Source organism: Gorilla gorilla, chromosome Y (genome assembly GCF_029281585.2).
Source record: "Gorilla gorilla gorilla isolate KB3781 chromosome Y, NHGRI_mGorGor1-v2.1_pri, whole genome shotgun sequence".
NCBI classification, from domain to species: domain Eukaryota; kingdom Metazoa; phylum Chordata; class Mammalia; order Primates; family Hominidae; genus Gorilla; species Gorilla gorilla.
In genome coordinates, this window is record NC_073248.2 from 33,597,364 (window position 1) to 33,612,402 (window position 15,039).

The 15,039-nt window shown below is 36.1% G+C and overlaps 1 protein-coding gene across 1 annotated transcript in view; it reads right to left on the bottom strand.

The window, feature by feature from the left end:
* The window catches only part of LOC129530340 (ankyrin repeat domain-containing protein 36A-like), a 36,716-nt gene extending 21,999 nt beyond the window's left edge, over positions 1-14,717 (bottom strand). Inside the window, exons 1-7 of the mRNA XM_055377152.1 lie at positions 14,641-14,717; positions 13,919-14,189; positions 9,685-9,799; positions 9,345-9,518; positions 4,888-4,994; positions 3,296-3,433; positions 778-845 (exon numbers count right to left, since the gene is read on the bottom strand). Coding sequence (XP_055233127.1) covers positions 778-845; positions 3,296-3,433; positions 4,888-4,994; positions 9,345-9,518; positions 9,685-9,799; positions 13,919-14,115 — 799 coding nt within the window. The 5' untranslated portion in view covers positions 14,116-14,189; positions 14,641-14,717. The remainder of the gene's footprint in view (positions 1-777; positions 846-3,295; positions 3,434-4,887; positions 4,995-9,344; positions 9,519-9,684; positions 9,800-13,918; positions 14,190-14,640) is intronic.
* Positions 14,718-15,039: the final 322 nt, after the last annotated feature.

Here is a 15,039-nt window from a genome sequence, read left to right on the forward strand (position 1 = left end):
ATTTCCTAGATCAACATGGCCTCTTCATTGATGGTTTTCACAGGAAAAAAAGTCCCTACCAACTATTATTGTTTTTTTATAAATAAAAAATTAAGTAAAACAAATGAAGAAGGCATAAGGGCAAGAAAAAGACCAACATTTTAAAATGAGTAAATGGAGAAAATTTACTTTATTTTACCATGGATGGGTGAACACCTTACACTAGATTGATAGTAGTTCAAGCATCAAACTACAAGGAAACTACAGCTTTAACTACTGCAAAAGCTTCCTTTCTCTAGCTTACTTTCTTGTACTCAGGATACAATATATAATATATATAACATACCAAATATGTATTTTCATCAGCATGGGCATTGGCAGCACTAAATCCCATGTTGTTCAAGGGCCAACTGTAATTACTGATTCATTTCCTAACTGCAAAGAATTTATTTTACAAATTAAATAGAAGTTCTAAATTATATAAAGAGTCTAATTCATTATTATGTTGACTATAAAAAAACATGCAATGTAGTAACAAAAATTTGTTTTCTTATTTACACAAAAAGATCATTTAGAATATTAGGAACCATAATTAAATAATAATTTTTTTCAAACAATACTGAGATTATAAACTACCTACAATTAACTTTTTAAATAATTATAAAATCTAGACTACTATTTTTTAAATGTGTGCAATTTAAACTGATTTTTTAAACTGCTTTTTTGTAATCAAAACATCTTTATTCTTTTTTATCTATGGTAGTACCATCAAGAGTAATTCACTATCAGAAATCTTACCTGGATTGCTATTTATAGAAAGCTCTTCATATTTCTTTCTTTTGTATTCAGAAATTAGTTTGAAAATGCTATGTATAAAAATAAATGAAATTAATATTTTAATACTATTATCAAAAACATTTACCAAACATACTGAATTATTAGAGTATCTTGAACAATATCAGGATGTTAACTATCCTATACACTTCTCTTCTGTAAGCTCTACAAACTTCTTAGTACCTTTCTAATTAAATAATAAAAACAGGTGAAGTACTCATGAAGTGAAGGCAGTATAGCCCAGCAAACTATCTCCCATCAGCTTAACATAATGGAAAGTCACCTTCCTGGCTCTTACTGGAAGGTCCTGGCTCTATAGCCAAAAGGTATTGGCTCTTAAACAAGTTGCTTCTCTTAGGCACAATGTCTTCTTCTAGATTTTACTATCTTCTTTCACTAGGTTGTTATATAGGTTTAATGAAGTAGCATTTTTAACATTCACAGAGAAATAGTAAAGCAGTGGAATTTGTTCTTGAACTTTATTGCTGAAACTATTTTGAAATCCCAAATCAAACCCAATGTGTATTTGTTCATAGGTTCTAATATTCAAATGCTTCAGTTTAAGAAAAATGTTAAGTCCTAATTTTGCTTATTGTTCTATTATTTGTGGCTTATAATTTAGTGCATCTCAAATATTTCATAATTCATAAGTAAATTTATGAATACATTATTTCATTAAAATAGGTAAGATGATTGTTCACTATTATTGAGCTCATCAATTCCAAGGGCAGAAAACTAACAGATATCAAGATCTGGCTTGGGCTACCACTATTACTTCTCTACAGACTCTAACTGAACCAGCAGATGTTTGCTAGAAGGATGGTTAATCTCCATCAGTGATGTTATCTCCAACTGACATGGAAGACAAAACCCTACTTTCATTTTTTTTAAGTTCCATGAAGTAGATGAAAGTTGACATTTTCTCATTTCCAAGATACATACTAACAAAATATTTACACAATACCCCATGTGTTACTTATCTCCATTCTCAGTTTATAGATCACCTTACACAAATGTTTTTGTAGTGAAAAATCACAATTCAAATATAAGGGGCCACCCATTTTGCTCCTATTCAAACTGTGACTTAGCTAGCCAGCAAAGAGTCAAATGACCTTCCCCTGACTGCAAAATATGAAATGCTTAACAAAGCTAATTTTCTCCATATTGTTCCAATTTTAGTATTTGTGCTGCCAAAGCAAGTACAAAGCCTTACTTTTACATATAAATGCTGATAAGTCATGGATGAGGATTAGCTCTGTTAAATCTAACTAACCAACTTGAAACTTAGATAAGTCGGATGAATGGCTTCCTCTAAGGTAGAATCTGAAAATATTTTACAAACTTGAGATAGTGATGCAAGCAGCTTGGGAGATCTTCATTATTACAGAAAACAGATCACTTGAGGGGCCAACCACAAGTTGATACTTCCTACTCTAAGGAAGGATGGCATAGAAGTTTCCACTACCTGAGAAAAGTTCTTACACTGTTTATTTAAAAAGTCTCAGGGTACAGATCTGGCAGCAATAAAGAAAAAAACTGTGACCTCTTTCTACAACATTATTTGAATATCTCTGACAGTTTAGAACTATACCAACTAATATTTGAAGAGAAAAAAAAGGGACTCAAAAAATAACTCACCATGAAGTCTAGAAGCCCAGGTTAAAATGTGGGCTTTACATCAGGTTTTGAGTGTGGGTGAAAGTGTCAATTTGCTCAGTATGTATGTTGATAAAGTTAGAATATCCAGCTAACAGAGCAAGGTTCTGCTGTTTTGGAAACAATGGCTGAGCATATAAGTATGTGCAAGTGAACTAAAAAAAAATAATTGTAACTTTGAAGCCTTTTTATGGATCAACATGAAGACTGAGGGATCTCAAACAGAAAGGGCATCCTGGTGGCAAAGGTTAATCATTACCAGACTGCAAGAGTACTTTCAATGGCAAGAAAGCAGCAACAGAATCAATGAAAACAAAGCAATGATTAGAATGCCCTTTCCCCTTCTCCTTCTGACTTGTAGACACTGATTGTCTTCCTTGTACTTAGGGAACCTCTTAGGTTCTTGAAAAATTCAATGATCAGGCTATAGTAGATGGTCCCCAGTACACAGCACAAGATTTTTTGATAAACTGCACATTTTGAGACCCAAATAACTAATTAGAAAAATCAAAGATGTGAAACTACTTTATCCTATGCATAGGGGTTGTACTGGAAATAAAATGTACAACATTGGAATCCCTAAGGAGAAAAGTCCTAAAAGTTTCAATATCAAGAATCCTGCACCTGCTGCTACTAATCTAGCCTTTTGCTTGATTTCTGGCTGACAAAGTTGCAGAACTCTCGAAAACTTAAAAACTTGAAAATTTGTCACTTGAAAACTACTTGAACCAAACTATGAAATCGCACCTGATATATAAGATGCAATTGTTACAATTATTTTAAACTTCAATTTAGTGTTCACTAGCCTTTTTATGTAAAGACTTACACTCTATTCCCAGCCGCAATGGCATAATCTTTTGCAGTCTGTCCATACACATCTTGAGAAAACACATCAATATTGTGCTGCAGAAGAAGAATGACTATATCTTTTTCTCCAAGAGTAACAGCAAGTATAAGGGCTGATCTAAAATAACAGGGAGGTAATTAAAAACTTTAATGACATTTTAAAAGCTAAGTTTATATACTTCATCAACTTAATATGTTGTCTGTCCATGTAGAATTAACCCAATTACGTGTACTAAGAAACAAGCATCGTGGGTGCCCAAGGGTTTATCTTTGCAAGTTACCATAAAGGTTAAAAGCAAGGAACAAAAAGGAAGCCTCTTGTCCCACTATGGTATGACATAAAGTTGCTAACTTAAAGTCCTTTGATGGGCAAGAAACTGTGCTCAGGCCACCTATCTACAGTAGGCAAATTTAAGTGAAAAATTATTCATTTCTTCCCTAGTCTGATACTATACATTATAATGCGAAATCAGCTAAAGGGTTAGATAAGAGCTATCTGCAGGCTTAAAACAATAATATTAATAGGAATGCTAATAGTAGTAGTCATAGCTTCAGTTAACGATGCTGATAAGCATGTGCTAGTCATTTAATTAAACACTATATATATAAATATATACATATGGAGGATAATATATCCTTCAAGGGTGGTTGTGTATAAGTAACTTAAGTAACATCATATATATATATATAAAATATATATGTTGTATATTATATATTATCTATAAAATATATAATACACATTATAGATTATATATTATCTATATATAGTATATATTATATACTATATATGATGTTATTTACATTATATTCTTACATACATATATGTGTGTGTATATATATTATATATATGCACATACTTACATGCTCAGCCATTGTTTCCAAAACATCAGCACCTTGCTCTGTTAGCTGGACATTCTAACATTACATATACATATATATGTATATATAATGTTACACACAACCACCCTTGAAGGATATATTATTACCATCCTTTTCACAGAAGAAAACATACTTGGTGATAAGTAATGTTACCAAGGTCACACATCTAGCAAGTGGGAAAGCTAGGGATTAAATCCAGTCCTGTGTGAACCTAAAGCTTGTTTTCATTAAAGTAAAGTTTTATCCATTGAAAGCTATCTTTTCTCCCTCTCCCCATATCAATTAAAAACAACATCAAAACACAGTAGAAATGAAAAACTAACATGAAACCCCTTTCGCTAACAAAAGATCATACAATCAAAAGCATCACATTATTACATTATAAATAACACCACATCATATTACAAATAACAAACATCTATCAATATACAAAGCTTTCTATATATAGAAGCCTTTTATGTGTATAATGTCTATATAGAGAGACCAATCCTGCTATACACTGTTCTTTATGTTACTCAGTCCAAATAATTGTTTTTCTACCTAAGTGATGATCTTTGTTGATATTTCTCACTATATCCCAATAATTAAAAGTTAGTCTTCTTATTAATGTAATATTTGTGACTTGAGTGACTGCTACCACTCTACAATGACACTCAGGTTTAAAAACAACACAATAAGAACTAAGGTATGTACCTGCTAAGACAATCAATTGCATTTATATTTGCATTTTTGTTTAATAAAACTTCCACCATTATCAGTTTTCTTAGACGCACAGCCAGTAAAAGTGGTTGACATTCAGTCTGTAAAACAACAACAACAATTTATAATCACATAATTACATATTAATCAACTGAACTGAAAACCTTATGTAAGATTCTGTGAGCTTAAGTATATACAATTGAAAGGACATAAGAGGTAGTCCCTTTCTTTTCACTCCTCGGTGCTTTTCTACGTTCTGCTCCTTCCGCTGGAAACAACCTCCTCTGCCTCACCACAAGAACTCTGGTCATCTCCAAAACTCACTTCAAACACTTCCCAGTTCCAAGAATCTTTGCTTCTGTCACAGCATTTAGCATGGCATGTTTCAAGGATTTTATTGTTTCCCACCTGAACCAAGAGCTTCTTGAGGGCAGCAGCCGTATTTTTTTCTCTATGTCCTCAAACTCTAAGACACAGTAATAAATGTTTCAGGTATTTTTATAAATGATCTAAATTATTATCTATAGAGCCGTGTTTCTTAAACTATTAATATATTCCAAAGGATATTTACTTTACCAGAAGTTCAACATTATATCCCAAAAGAAAGACTTCATGATCACCCATGTTTGAAAAATGTCACAAAACTGTGCATTATGTGTCTAGTATTTGAGAAATCTTTTGAACTTCACCTAATCCCTATTTGTAAATACTTATTTTGGAGACCGTTAACATTTGAGAAATGACAGTTTCAGGGATACAGTTGTGAGAGCTTGCCAGTAAAGGTGGAGGTTTCCTCTGGGTGATACACACGTGCCTCATTCTCTTCTACTGATGGTGTCAGAATCTCAGATGGCAATGTCAGGTGCTCGCACCTGACATTGCCATCTGAGATTCTGACACGATTGACAGTTCATTTGAAGCCTCTCTCTTTTTAATTTGAAGAGCCGGGCTCTGAATTAATAGAGATAGGCTTCAAATGAACTTTCACTGCTTATTATTAAATAGTCCATGGGTTTTCTCTAGTAATATTTTTATCTTAGCTGTCAGAAAGCTCTGTATGAAATGTTATTCTCAATTACAATCTTAGGACCCTGATGTAAATATTTATGTAATTATAATCTTAGGACCCTGGTATATAATTCCTTTAAAAATTTATTTGTATTCTAGTTTCCATATTAATTCTTACTTTTTTTATTTTAGGTAAAATATAAATCAGAAATAAAAATACAGTGGCTTATCAATTAAAGCTCTAATAATGACCTATATGAATTATTTATAGCATAATGAAAGCCACTAATTTGCATCTTTTATTTATTTATTTATTTATTTATTTATTTATTTATTTGAGACAGAGTCTCACTCTGTCGCCCAGGTTGGAGTGCAGTGGTGCCATCTCAGCTCCCTGTAGCCTCTGCCTCCCCAATTCAAGCACAAGCAATTCTCCTGCCTCAGCCTCCCGAGTAGCTGGGACTACAGGTGTGTGCCACCACACCCAGCTAATTTTTTCTATTTGTAGTAGAGAGGGGGTTTCACCATGTTACCCAGGATGGTCTCAATCTCCTGACCTCGTGATCCACCCACCTCTGCCTCCCAAAGTGCTAGGATTACAGGCATGAGCCACTGCGCCCAGCCAATTACTTGCATTTTTAGGAGGCAATGCTGAAGAGAAAAATATAACGTTGTCTGCAATATGCATTAACTATGCAACTATACCATGATTCACTTTAAAAAGCTTCCATGCATTCTAATGGGAAGATGATTATTTACGGTATATATAAAGAAAAATAGTTTATAAAACACCACCATCTAAATTCAAAAGTTCAACCCGATTACCAAGGGATTTATATAAAATATAGACTCCATATTTAAATAAATATAAAATGTCTTGAAAACCTTGAAATATTTACTAAAATATATTATAAAACAGGGCTTGTAAAGTCATCCCTACAGAGGCAAGGGAGATGACCTGAGGAAGTGAAGTACAATAGCAAAATGGAGACCACATGCCTCATAGAAAGGGGAAACCGCTGCACAGCGTCCTAAACATGAGATAGGCTCAAGGGACACCAGATTGGATTCTTGAAGAGAAGCCTGGAATCCAGATCTGTGCACGAGTCTCCTAAACCTTCCATTCTGAGACAATTTATAGACGCAAACTAAACACATCTATGGGACACATTTAGACTATAGACCTTGTATTTTTATATTTGCTATGGATATGTCTCCAAGTGATTGTATATAAAACAAGTATTTTCATGTAAAATATTTCCTTTCTTTAGTTTCAGATTTTATTTTCCAAAATAGCCCCAAGAATGCAATAAAAATTGTTACTAAGAGTCATAATACCCACTTTGAGCAATTTTACAACATTCATTCATTCATAATTTATGTTTAATTTTCCCAGATTGTTCACCAAATGGATAATTAGTTCACAGGACTGCTGCAACTAAATTATTAAAATAATATTAAATTATTCTAGTTTCTATATTGTAACCTAATTTTTTTATTTTAGGTAAAATATAAATCAGAAATAAAAATACGATGGCTTACCAATTAAAGCTCTAATAATGACCTATATGTATTCTCTGTATTCTTACTAACTTCATGGTTTTAAGTGTTTAAAACTGCTATCCTGATTATGCCATAGTTCTATGTACTTAACTGACATACTGAGGCAGTCCACAATAGAGCTTCAGCTTTAAAAAAAGGTTTAGAATTTTTTACTATTGTAGTTGAGAGAACCCTGCTTTTAACAATGATGTATTGACCTAATCACCACAATGATAACAAAGAGACTCAGAGTCCTGAAAGAGTCAGTCTCTACCTATTAAGAGTCCACAATAGCAAATTTCTAACGACCCTATGAATGGCAGTACATAAGTGATGGTGGCAAAGAAAAGGTGTTATTGTTACGCTGATAGATATTGCAAGTAATAGTCCTTTTAACTTCCCACCCACAAAGGTAGAGACAGGTAAAAGTCAGGCCAATATTATTGGAAAGGAGAAATTTAAAGGAAGCAGCACCTATCATCCAACTCTTCTAGAGATTTTTTATGTGTTTGAGATATGGGAATTTATATTACACTTATCTATTCAGTGGTTCTTGACCAGCAGTGTATCAGTGTCTCAAGAAATTGTTTATTGTTGTTGTTGTTGTTGTTGTTAGAGACAGTGTCTTATTCTGTTGCTCTGGCTAAAGGCACCACCATGCCCAGCTTCAAGGAAATATTTTAAAACATACATGTCCAGTAATATTTAATAGTAAATACTAGATTTACTATATTAAAATCTTCAGGGGATATCCTAGACTTAAGAGATTTGCTTTTAATTTCCCCAGGTTACTGCCATGCACAATTCTAACTGCAAACCAGCACAGCTGATAATCACTTCAGTCTCATCTGTCACCCACGTGGCAAATTCCCTTTATCATTTGGGATTTGGCCAAAAAGAGGAAAGAGCAAAAGATAGAGCCATTCACTGAAAATTTCATTTACTTTTCCTGGGTAGGGGTAGAGAAGAGACTAGTAAACTCAAAATCCAACTTGATTTTACTATTTATAAGCTCCTTATCTCCCACCTGCCCATCAAGACATTCTGGACTTGAGAGTAGAGTTTAGATGCTTATCTGAGTGGCTGTTTCTGCCAGAATTGAATAACGTCCATTAATTATGTGTTCTTCTCTCTGCTGAACTGTGTGCCACATCATCACCACTATTCACTGCCAACCTGGTTTCCTCAGAGTCCTACCAAAATTGATCCCTGGGCAATTTTACAACTCACAAACTCTTTCCCAAAGTAAGAATAATCATCCCCAAAACTGAAGCGATCCTTGTCTAAACATATAAATTGAAAACAAACAACGAAACACACAAAAACCCTCTCCACAGTATTTTCCCTCATTACCTAATTTCCAAATTAGCTTGTGCATTTCTGATTGCTCTCCTTTTCTTCATATTTCCCTCTTAAGCCTTTCCACAGAGGAATCACTTTCAAATGAAATCACCTTCACATACAATACTTGTCAACAGCAACAAGATGTACATTTATTGTGAAATTCTTTAATTTTCTTTGAAATTTAAAATAAAGCCTATTTATAAGGGCCAATTTTACTTTCCTGTGTCACTTCACACTAATTAGAAAAAAAGTAATTTAGTGGAAAAACACTTCACTATTACCCCTCCCAAATTCAGTTGTCATGAATTATAAATTTATTGTAACTCATTTGTTTTTATAATTATTTACCATAAGTGCATGAAGAAAAGCCACACCTTATAATGCTTCTTTAAAAGTTCCAATATTTAAAGTAAAATCTTAGACAGTTAAGGCATTTCAAAATATTTTCATTCAAGGAATGTTTGAGCTTCCAAATATGAAAAATTGACCCTTACTTGGGTCAATGTTAAAATAAACACATTTCATATAGTTTGAAAATAACATTGGTTGACCCATACCTTGCTGCATTCTTCAATATTTGCACCATGTAAAAGAAGTTTTTCTATCATGGATGTATCTTCATCATACACAGCATAGTGTAGCGCAGTCCTTCCAAAGAAATCCATAATATTTGGATTGGCACCATTTTGCAGCAGAATAGTCGCACAAGCCTCCTGCCCTAGTTGTACAGCCTGTCAGTATTAGAACGAGAAACATGCAAATACTGAAAAATCAAAATAAACACTCCGTAGGATTTACTAACTAGTTATATAGTGGTATTCCAATGAGATAAATTCATTGTATCCTATGTATTTAAACCAAATCCATCTCATGCTCAAAGAGTCAACTACTATATACCTTGATTAGAGGTGTCCTGCATTCACGGTCGCAGAGGTTAAGCTCACATCTTGTGGACACAAGCAGAAATACCATTTCTGGTTGGACAGTGGCACAGGCCAAATGTAGGGCAGTCCTGTGAGAGTGACAGGACTTTTTAAAACATGTAACTGAAAGCATTAATTAGCATGTTATTTCTCTGTCCTCAACACAAATATGCAATTTTCTTGTGAAGAAGGTACAACATTTGTTAGCACTTACTACTCACCACATTAATGAAAGAGCAGGCTATTTAATAGAAAAAGCTTGGCTTTTGGATTCAGTTTAATTGGGGCTTAAAATTTACTGTAATCTCTGTCACTTACCTGTTATTTAGCCTTTCTTTGCTTCAATTTCCTTATCAATAAAATATGAGAATAGTAGCTATCCCACAGAACACTGCTGTGATGCTTACATAACAATCTATGCACAGCATTTAAAACACTTTCTAACACAAATAACAGCTCAATAATTTTTAGATATTACTACTTACAAAGACATTTTAATTAAGTAAAATGATACAATCATATCTACATTGAGGTACCTATTAAAGATTAGATGTATCATTGTATTTCAGTCATTCTCAGATGCTCATATTCTCAGTATTCTCCTATATAAGCTACTATTCTCTTATATATTAACATCTCCTAACATTGGAATACTGTTTACAATTCATTATTTATTACAATTATAACTGGCAATGTTTTAAACATTATCTTATCGATATAAAAAGTAATGTGGCATCACCCAATCCATGATGCCTCACATTAAGTGGGATACAGTACATAGAACAGGCAGTTCTACTCATATAATTTGCACCTAAATAAAGTATTGTGGAAAAAGAAGGCAAAAATAAAAAAACAAATTTTTAAAACAAAGTAATTCTTACTTCAATTTTCAAAAAAAAAAAATAATAATCCAAAGAAAACTCAGGATTCATATGAACAGGTATGGCTCATTTTTTTCAATACTTACAGAATGTTATGTAAATTATGTATTTGCAATGATTAATAGTAGTATTTGAGATGGTCATAAGTTTTTGAAATGGCAGTTAAAGGTTATCTTTCACTATTTTCTAACTTCAGAATTGCTTTTATTTAAAAAAAAAGGAATAAAAATCCAATTAGGATTCAGTCCTAATGCTTCCATTTTAAATCTCAACTTGCTCAGGCTGGGCAGGTAAACATGAAGTTGTTAAGGGTGGAAGAGTCCTGAGAGATGGTGAAATGTGTCTGCTACATAATAGGTATTCAGGTTATGCTTGACAAATAACTGGATTGAAAGAATGCATACATACAGTTGGGGAGTTTATCATGAAAAAAACTATAAATTAAAGCAGTGCTTTTGGAATAGTGATAATCACTTATATTTGCTCGTTTTCATTTTCATGAGAACACTGATAAACTAAAATAACTAATTTAAAATTGTTTGCATATATGTAGTAAAGCCATAATAAAAACCTATTTATATACTAAAATCTATGCATAATAAAATAAGCACAAATAAAAATATTCCCTCTGCCTCTGAAGAGGCTAAAAGTTCACAGAAGATACCAATAAACAAAATAATAAAAATAAAGCCAGGCACAGTGGCTCACACCTGTAATACCAGAACTTTGGGAGGCCGAGAACGGGGGAATCACCTGAGGTCAGGAGTTTGAGACCAGCCTGGCCAACATGGTAAAACCCCGTCTTTACTAAAATATACAAAAATTAGCTGGGCATGGTGGTGCACACCTGTAATCCCAGCTACTCAGGAGGCTGAGGTGGGAGAATCACTTGAACCTCAGAGGCAGACTGCAGTGAGCTGAGATCATGCCACTGCACTCCAGGCTGGGCGACAGGGTGAGACTCCATCTCAAAAATAAACAAACAAACAAAGAAATAAATAATAAAATAGAAAGTGAGAATTATTTTTTCTTTGTAAGATTTATATTTCTTCTTTTCCCAAGGATAATTTCATTAATAAAAAACATTTACTAGAAGTTTTAAACATACTGATCATTTATACATCACAGATAAGGAAAAATATCACAATACACCTGCCAGAAAAGAAATGTTATATTTTGTACACATACTTGGCTTATAAACACCATAGACTCTTTGTGTGTATGTATAATCAAACCAACTTTTTTTCAGAGTACATCTTCACACCTCAACATACATCCGTATCTACTGACATCTGTGAAGGTCCCATATTGTCCCATCCTATGGATGAGCCGAAATTTATTGATAAATTTATAAAATTTATAAAATCAATTATAAGGGGTTTCCCAAATACACTGCTATTTTAAGCAGTGCTGAGAAAAACAAATTGCATGTATCTCTATTTCCTAGAGATATTTTAGTATAATGGAATTGATGGGTGAAGGGCACATACATTTTTAAAGTGTGATACTTACCAACAAATTGTCTATTTGAAAAGTCATCAGAAATGTAAACTTTAAACAGCAGTATATGTACTGCTACTCTTTACCCTCACAAACTTGTGGATAGAGAACAGTATTTCATTCCTTTTTTAACTTAAATACCTTCTCCTCCCAGGAACACTAAATATTTTTTCCCATGTGTATAGGTTGCTTTAATATCTGGAAAAAAAAATGCTTTGCTCTATTTTAAATGAGAGTTCTTGTTTATTTGAAGAATTATCTGTAAAATGAAAATCACTTTTTTATCTAATACGTATATACACGTATTGTCTTAATTTTTTCTTATAAACTGGATTTTTTTTTATTTTGCTAAATCGACCTTCAGAATGTCTGCTTGTGATATTTGTAGGAATATAAACATGTATCAACATAAGTAGGTATTTGTGTTTTTTTCTGTTATCTTTCTTATTTTGTGTATTTAAAATTTTTAATCTACATTCCATAACGAACTTATTTCTGTGACATAAAAATCTAGCCAGATTTCTCCAAATAGTTAGCAGGCACTTCATTTATGAGTAATTCATCTTTTCCTACTAATATGAAATGTCACCATTATCCAACTCTATTAGATTGGTGCAAAAGCAATGACAGTTTTTTGCCATTACGTGTAATTGCGGCAAAAACCGCAATTGCTTTGCACAAAGCTAATAAATTCTTACACATATTGGTGTGTTCCTGGATTTTCTAACCTGTTCCATTCACTTATTTGTTGTTTCAGCTGTTGGCAAATAACTTGTGAAAATTAACAGCACATTTTCATATCTAGAAAGGCAAGCCTTTTTTGACTCCATTTCAAAAGTTTTGTTAATGTCATCACAATAGTAAAAGACAGCATGAGTAATTCAAAAATGTTAACACTTTGATAACTTTATTTGGATTATGTAAAATTTATAAGCACAGAAAGAGCTCAGAACTTTAGAAAAATGTGTCTTTCTATTCAAGAACACAATCTTCCCACTTCAAAGTTTCCCTCTAAGGTCCCTCAGTGAAAACCACATTGACAGAGGTGTCCACTGATATCAAATAAATATTGGATTTTTATCCAAAGAATTTTTAGTCAGGAAGTTGATATATTATGGAAATGCTTTCTGTCATTATGCACCTTTCCATAATGTATGTAACATTATGCTTTAAAATGTGTACATTAAAAATAAAACGCTGTACATGCTGAATTGTATTAGTGAAATCACTTTAAAAAGATTTATAAACAAAAAGCATGGTGAGTGATTGGAAACAAGCTGAAGTTTTGTTTTTGTTTTGCTGCTCGTGAAAATGGCCTGGGTGCTCGCCCCCGCCAAGGTTTCCACATCCCAGGTGCGGCTGAGCTTGCCAGGAAAGAAAGTCCAGCCCCTTTGGTGACAAGACTCGGCCCCCTCACCTCTGCACCCCTTTCCCCCACCCCATTCACCCCCACCCCATTCACCCCCACACCTCACCCCCACCTCCAATCCTCTATCCTATTGAACCCTCACCCCATCTCCCCACCCCACACCGTCCACGCCCCTACCCCCCAAGCCTTCATTCCATCCACCTCAGCCCATTCACACCCCCACCCCATGCACCCCCTACTCCCCACTGCCATCCCCCAACTCACTCCACACCCCGCCACCCCCATACCCCCACTCCCCGGGCTCCGCTCCACTCACTCCCACCCCAGCCAGGCACCTCCTAGCCCCCGTCCATACTCTGAGCCCCGGACCATCAGCCCCACAGCCCTCAGCCTGGAAGTGGGTACTTCTCCACATCCACGGGCCTCTTCCAGCAGCCCCGGCTCCCGGCCCCCATTACCTTCCCTTCTTGTCTCTCTTATTGGCGTCATGATACGTCGACAAAAGGTAGTTCAGTTTCTGCAGACTACCATAGAGGCCAGCTCTGTGTATCGTCCTCAGATGAGACAATTTAATGTGGTATTGGTGAAATGAGAAGCCATCCGAGCACAAGCGCTCCCTGAGGGTGGGCCACCACTCCAGCTCGTAGACTTCCATAATCGTCGCTGCAAATCATAGCCTGGGAACGCTCCAGCCGTATTTCTCAGCTCGCCTTCTGGGGATCGCCGCCTCTGAAGCACAACAACAAGCAATGCAGTCTGTCCACGGACCTTCGCACAGACTCTCAGCGCCTCCCGCCTCTCAGCAGAAACGCCCAACAGAACCATTAGGACCAGCGAGCACGTGCACCTTAACGGCCCCGCCCAACAGGCCCCAGGGGGAGAAACCGCCCTAGCAGCTCTCTGGCGCGCCCAGTGCAGGCGGCGGTTGCTGCTCAGGTGCCCTGGGCTGGCAGGGCTGCTTGGAGCGCGAGGCGTGCCCTGCCCCAGGGCCTGTTTGACTGTCGCCCGCGCGCTCTTTTCTTCCACCAGCTCCCAACGCTCGGACATTTCTGACCAGCCCCGGCCCCTTCTTGGCCTTACCGGGCCTCCCCTTAAGCCCTGGCCTGGGTGCAGGGCCTGCTGGGTCCAGAGCCCACCCCGCCCTGAACAACCCCCAGCCTCACCCACCCTCAGTTCTTACCCTTCCATAGCCGGGGAGTGGAGCCTGACCCTGAGGTCTTCTGTGCGCCTGTCCGCCGCGCCGGCGCTGTCTGAGCTGTCGCTGTCGGCGCCTGCGCTGTCTACCTTTGCGAGGGCGGAGCTGAGTTATCCTCAGCACAGACCCCGAGATCATCGCGAGGGTGGAGCTGAGTTCTCCTCTGCACAGACTTCAGAGATACAGGGAAGGCAGAGCAGTGTTCTCAGCACAGACCCGGTCGGGCGGGCCGGTGGCACCCCGAGGGCGGAGCTGCGTTCTGCTCAGCACAGACCTTGGGGGCACTGCCGCGCTTTGGGACAACTCGGGGCCGCATCAGCGGTGAGTAAAATACTTCCTGTTTGCAGCTCTGTTTGAGGTTGGTGGCAGCGATGGACGCTGCAG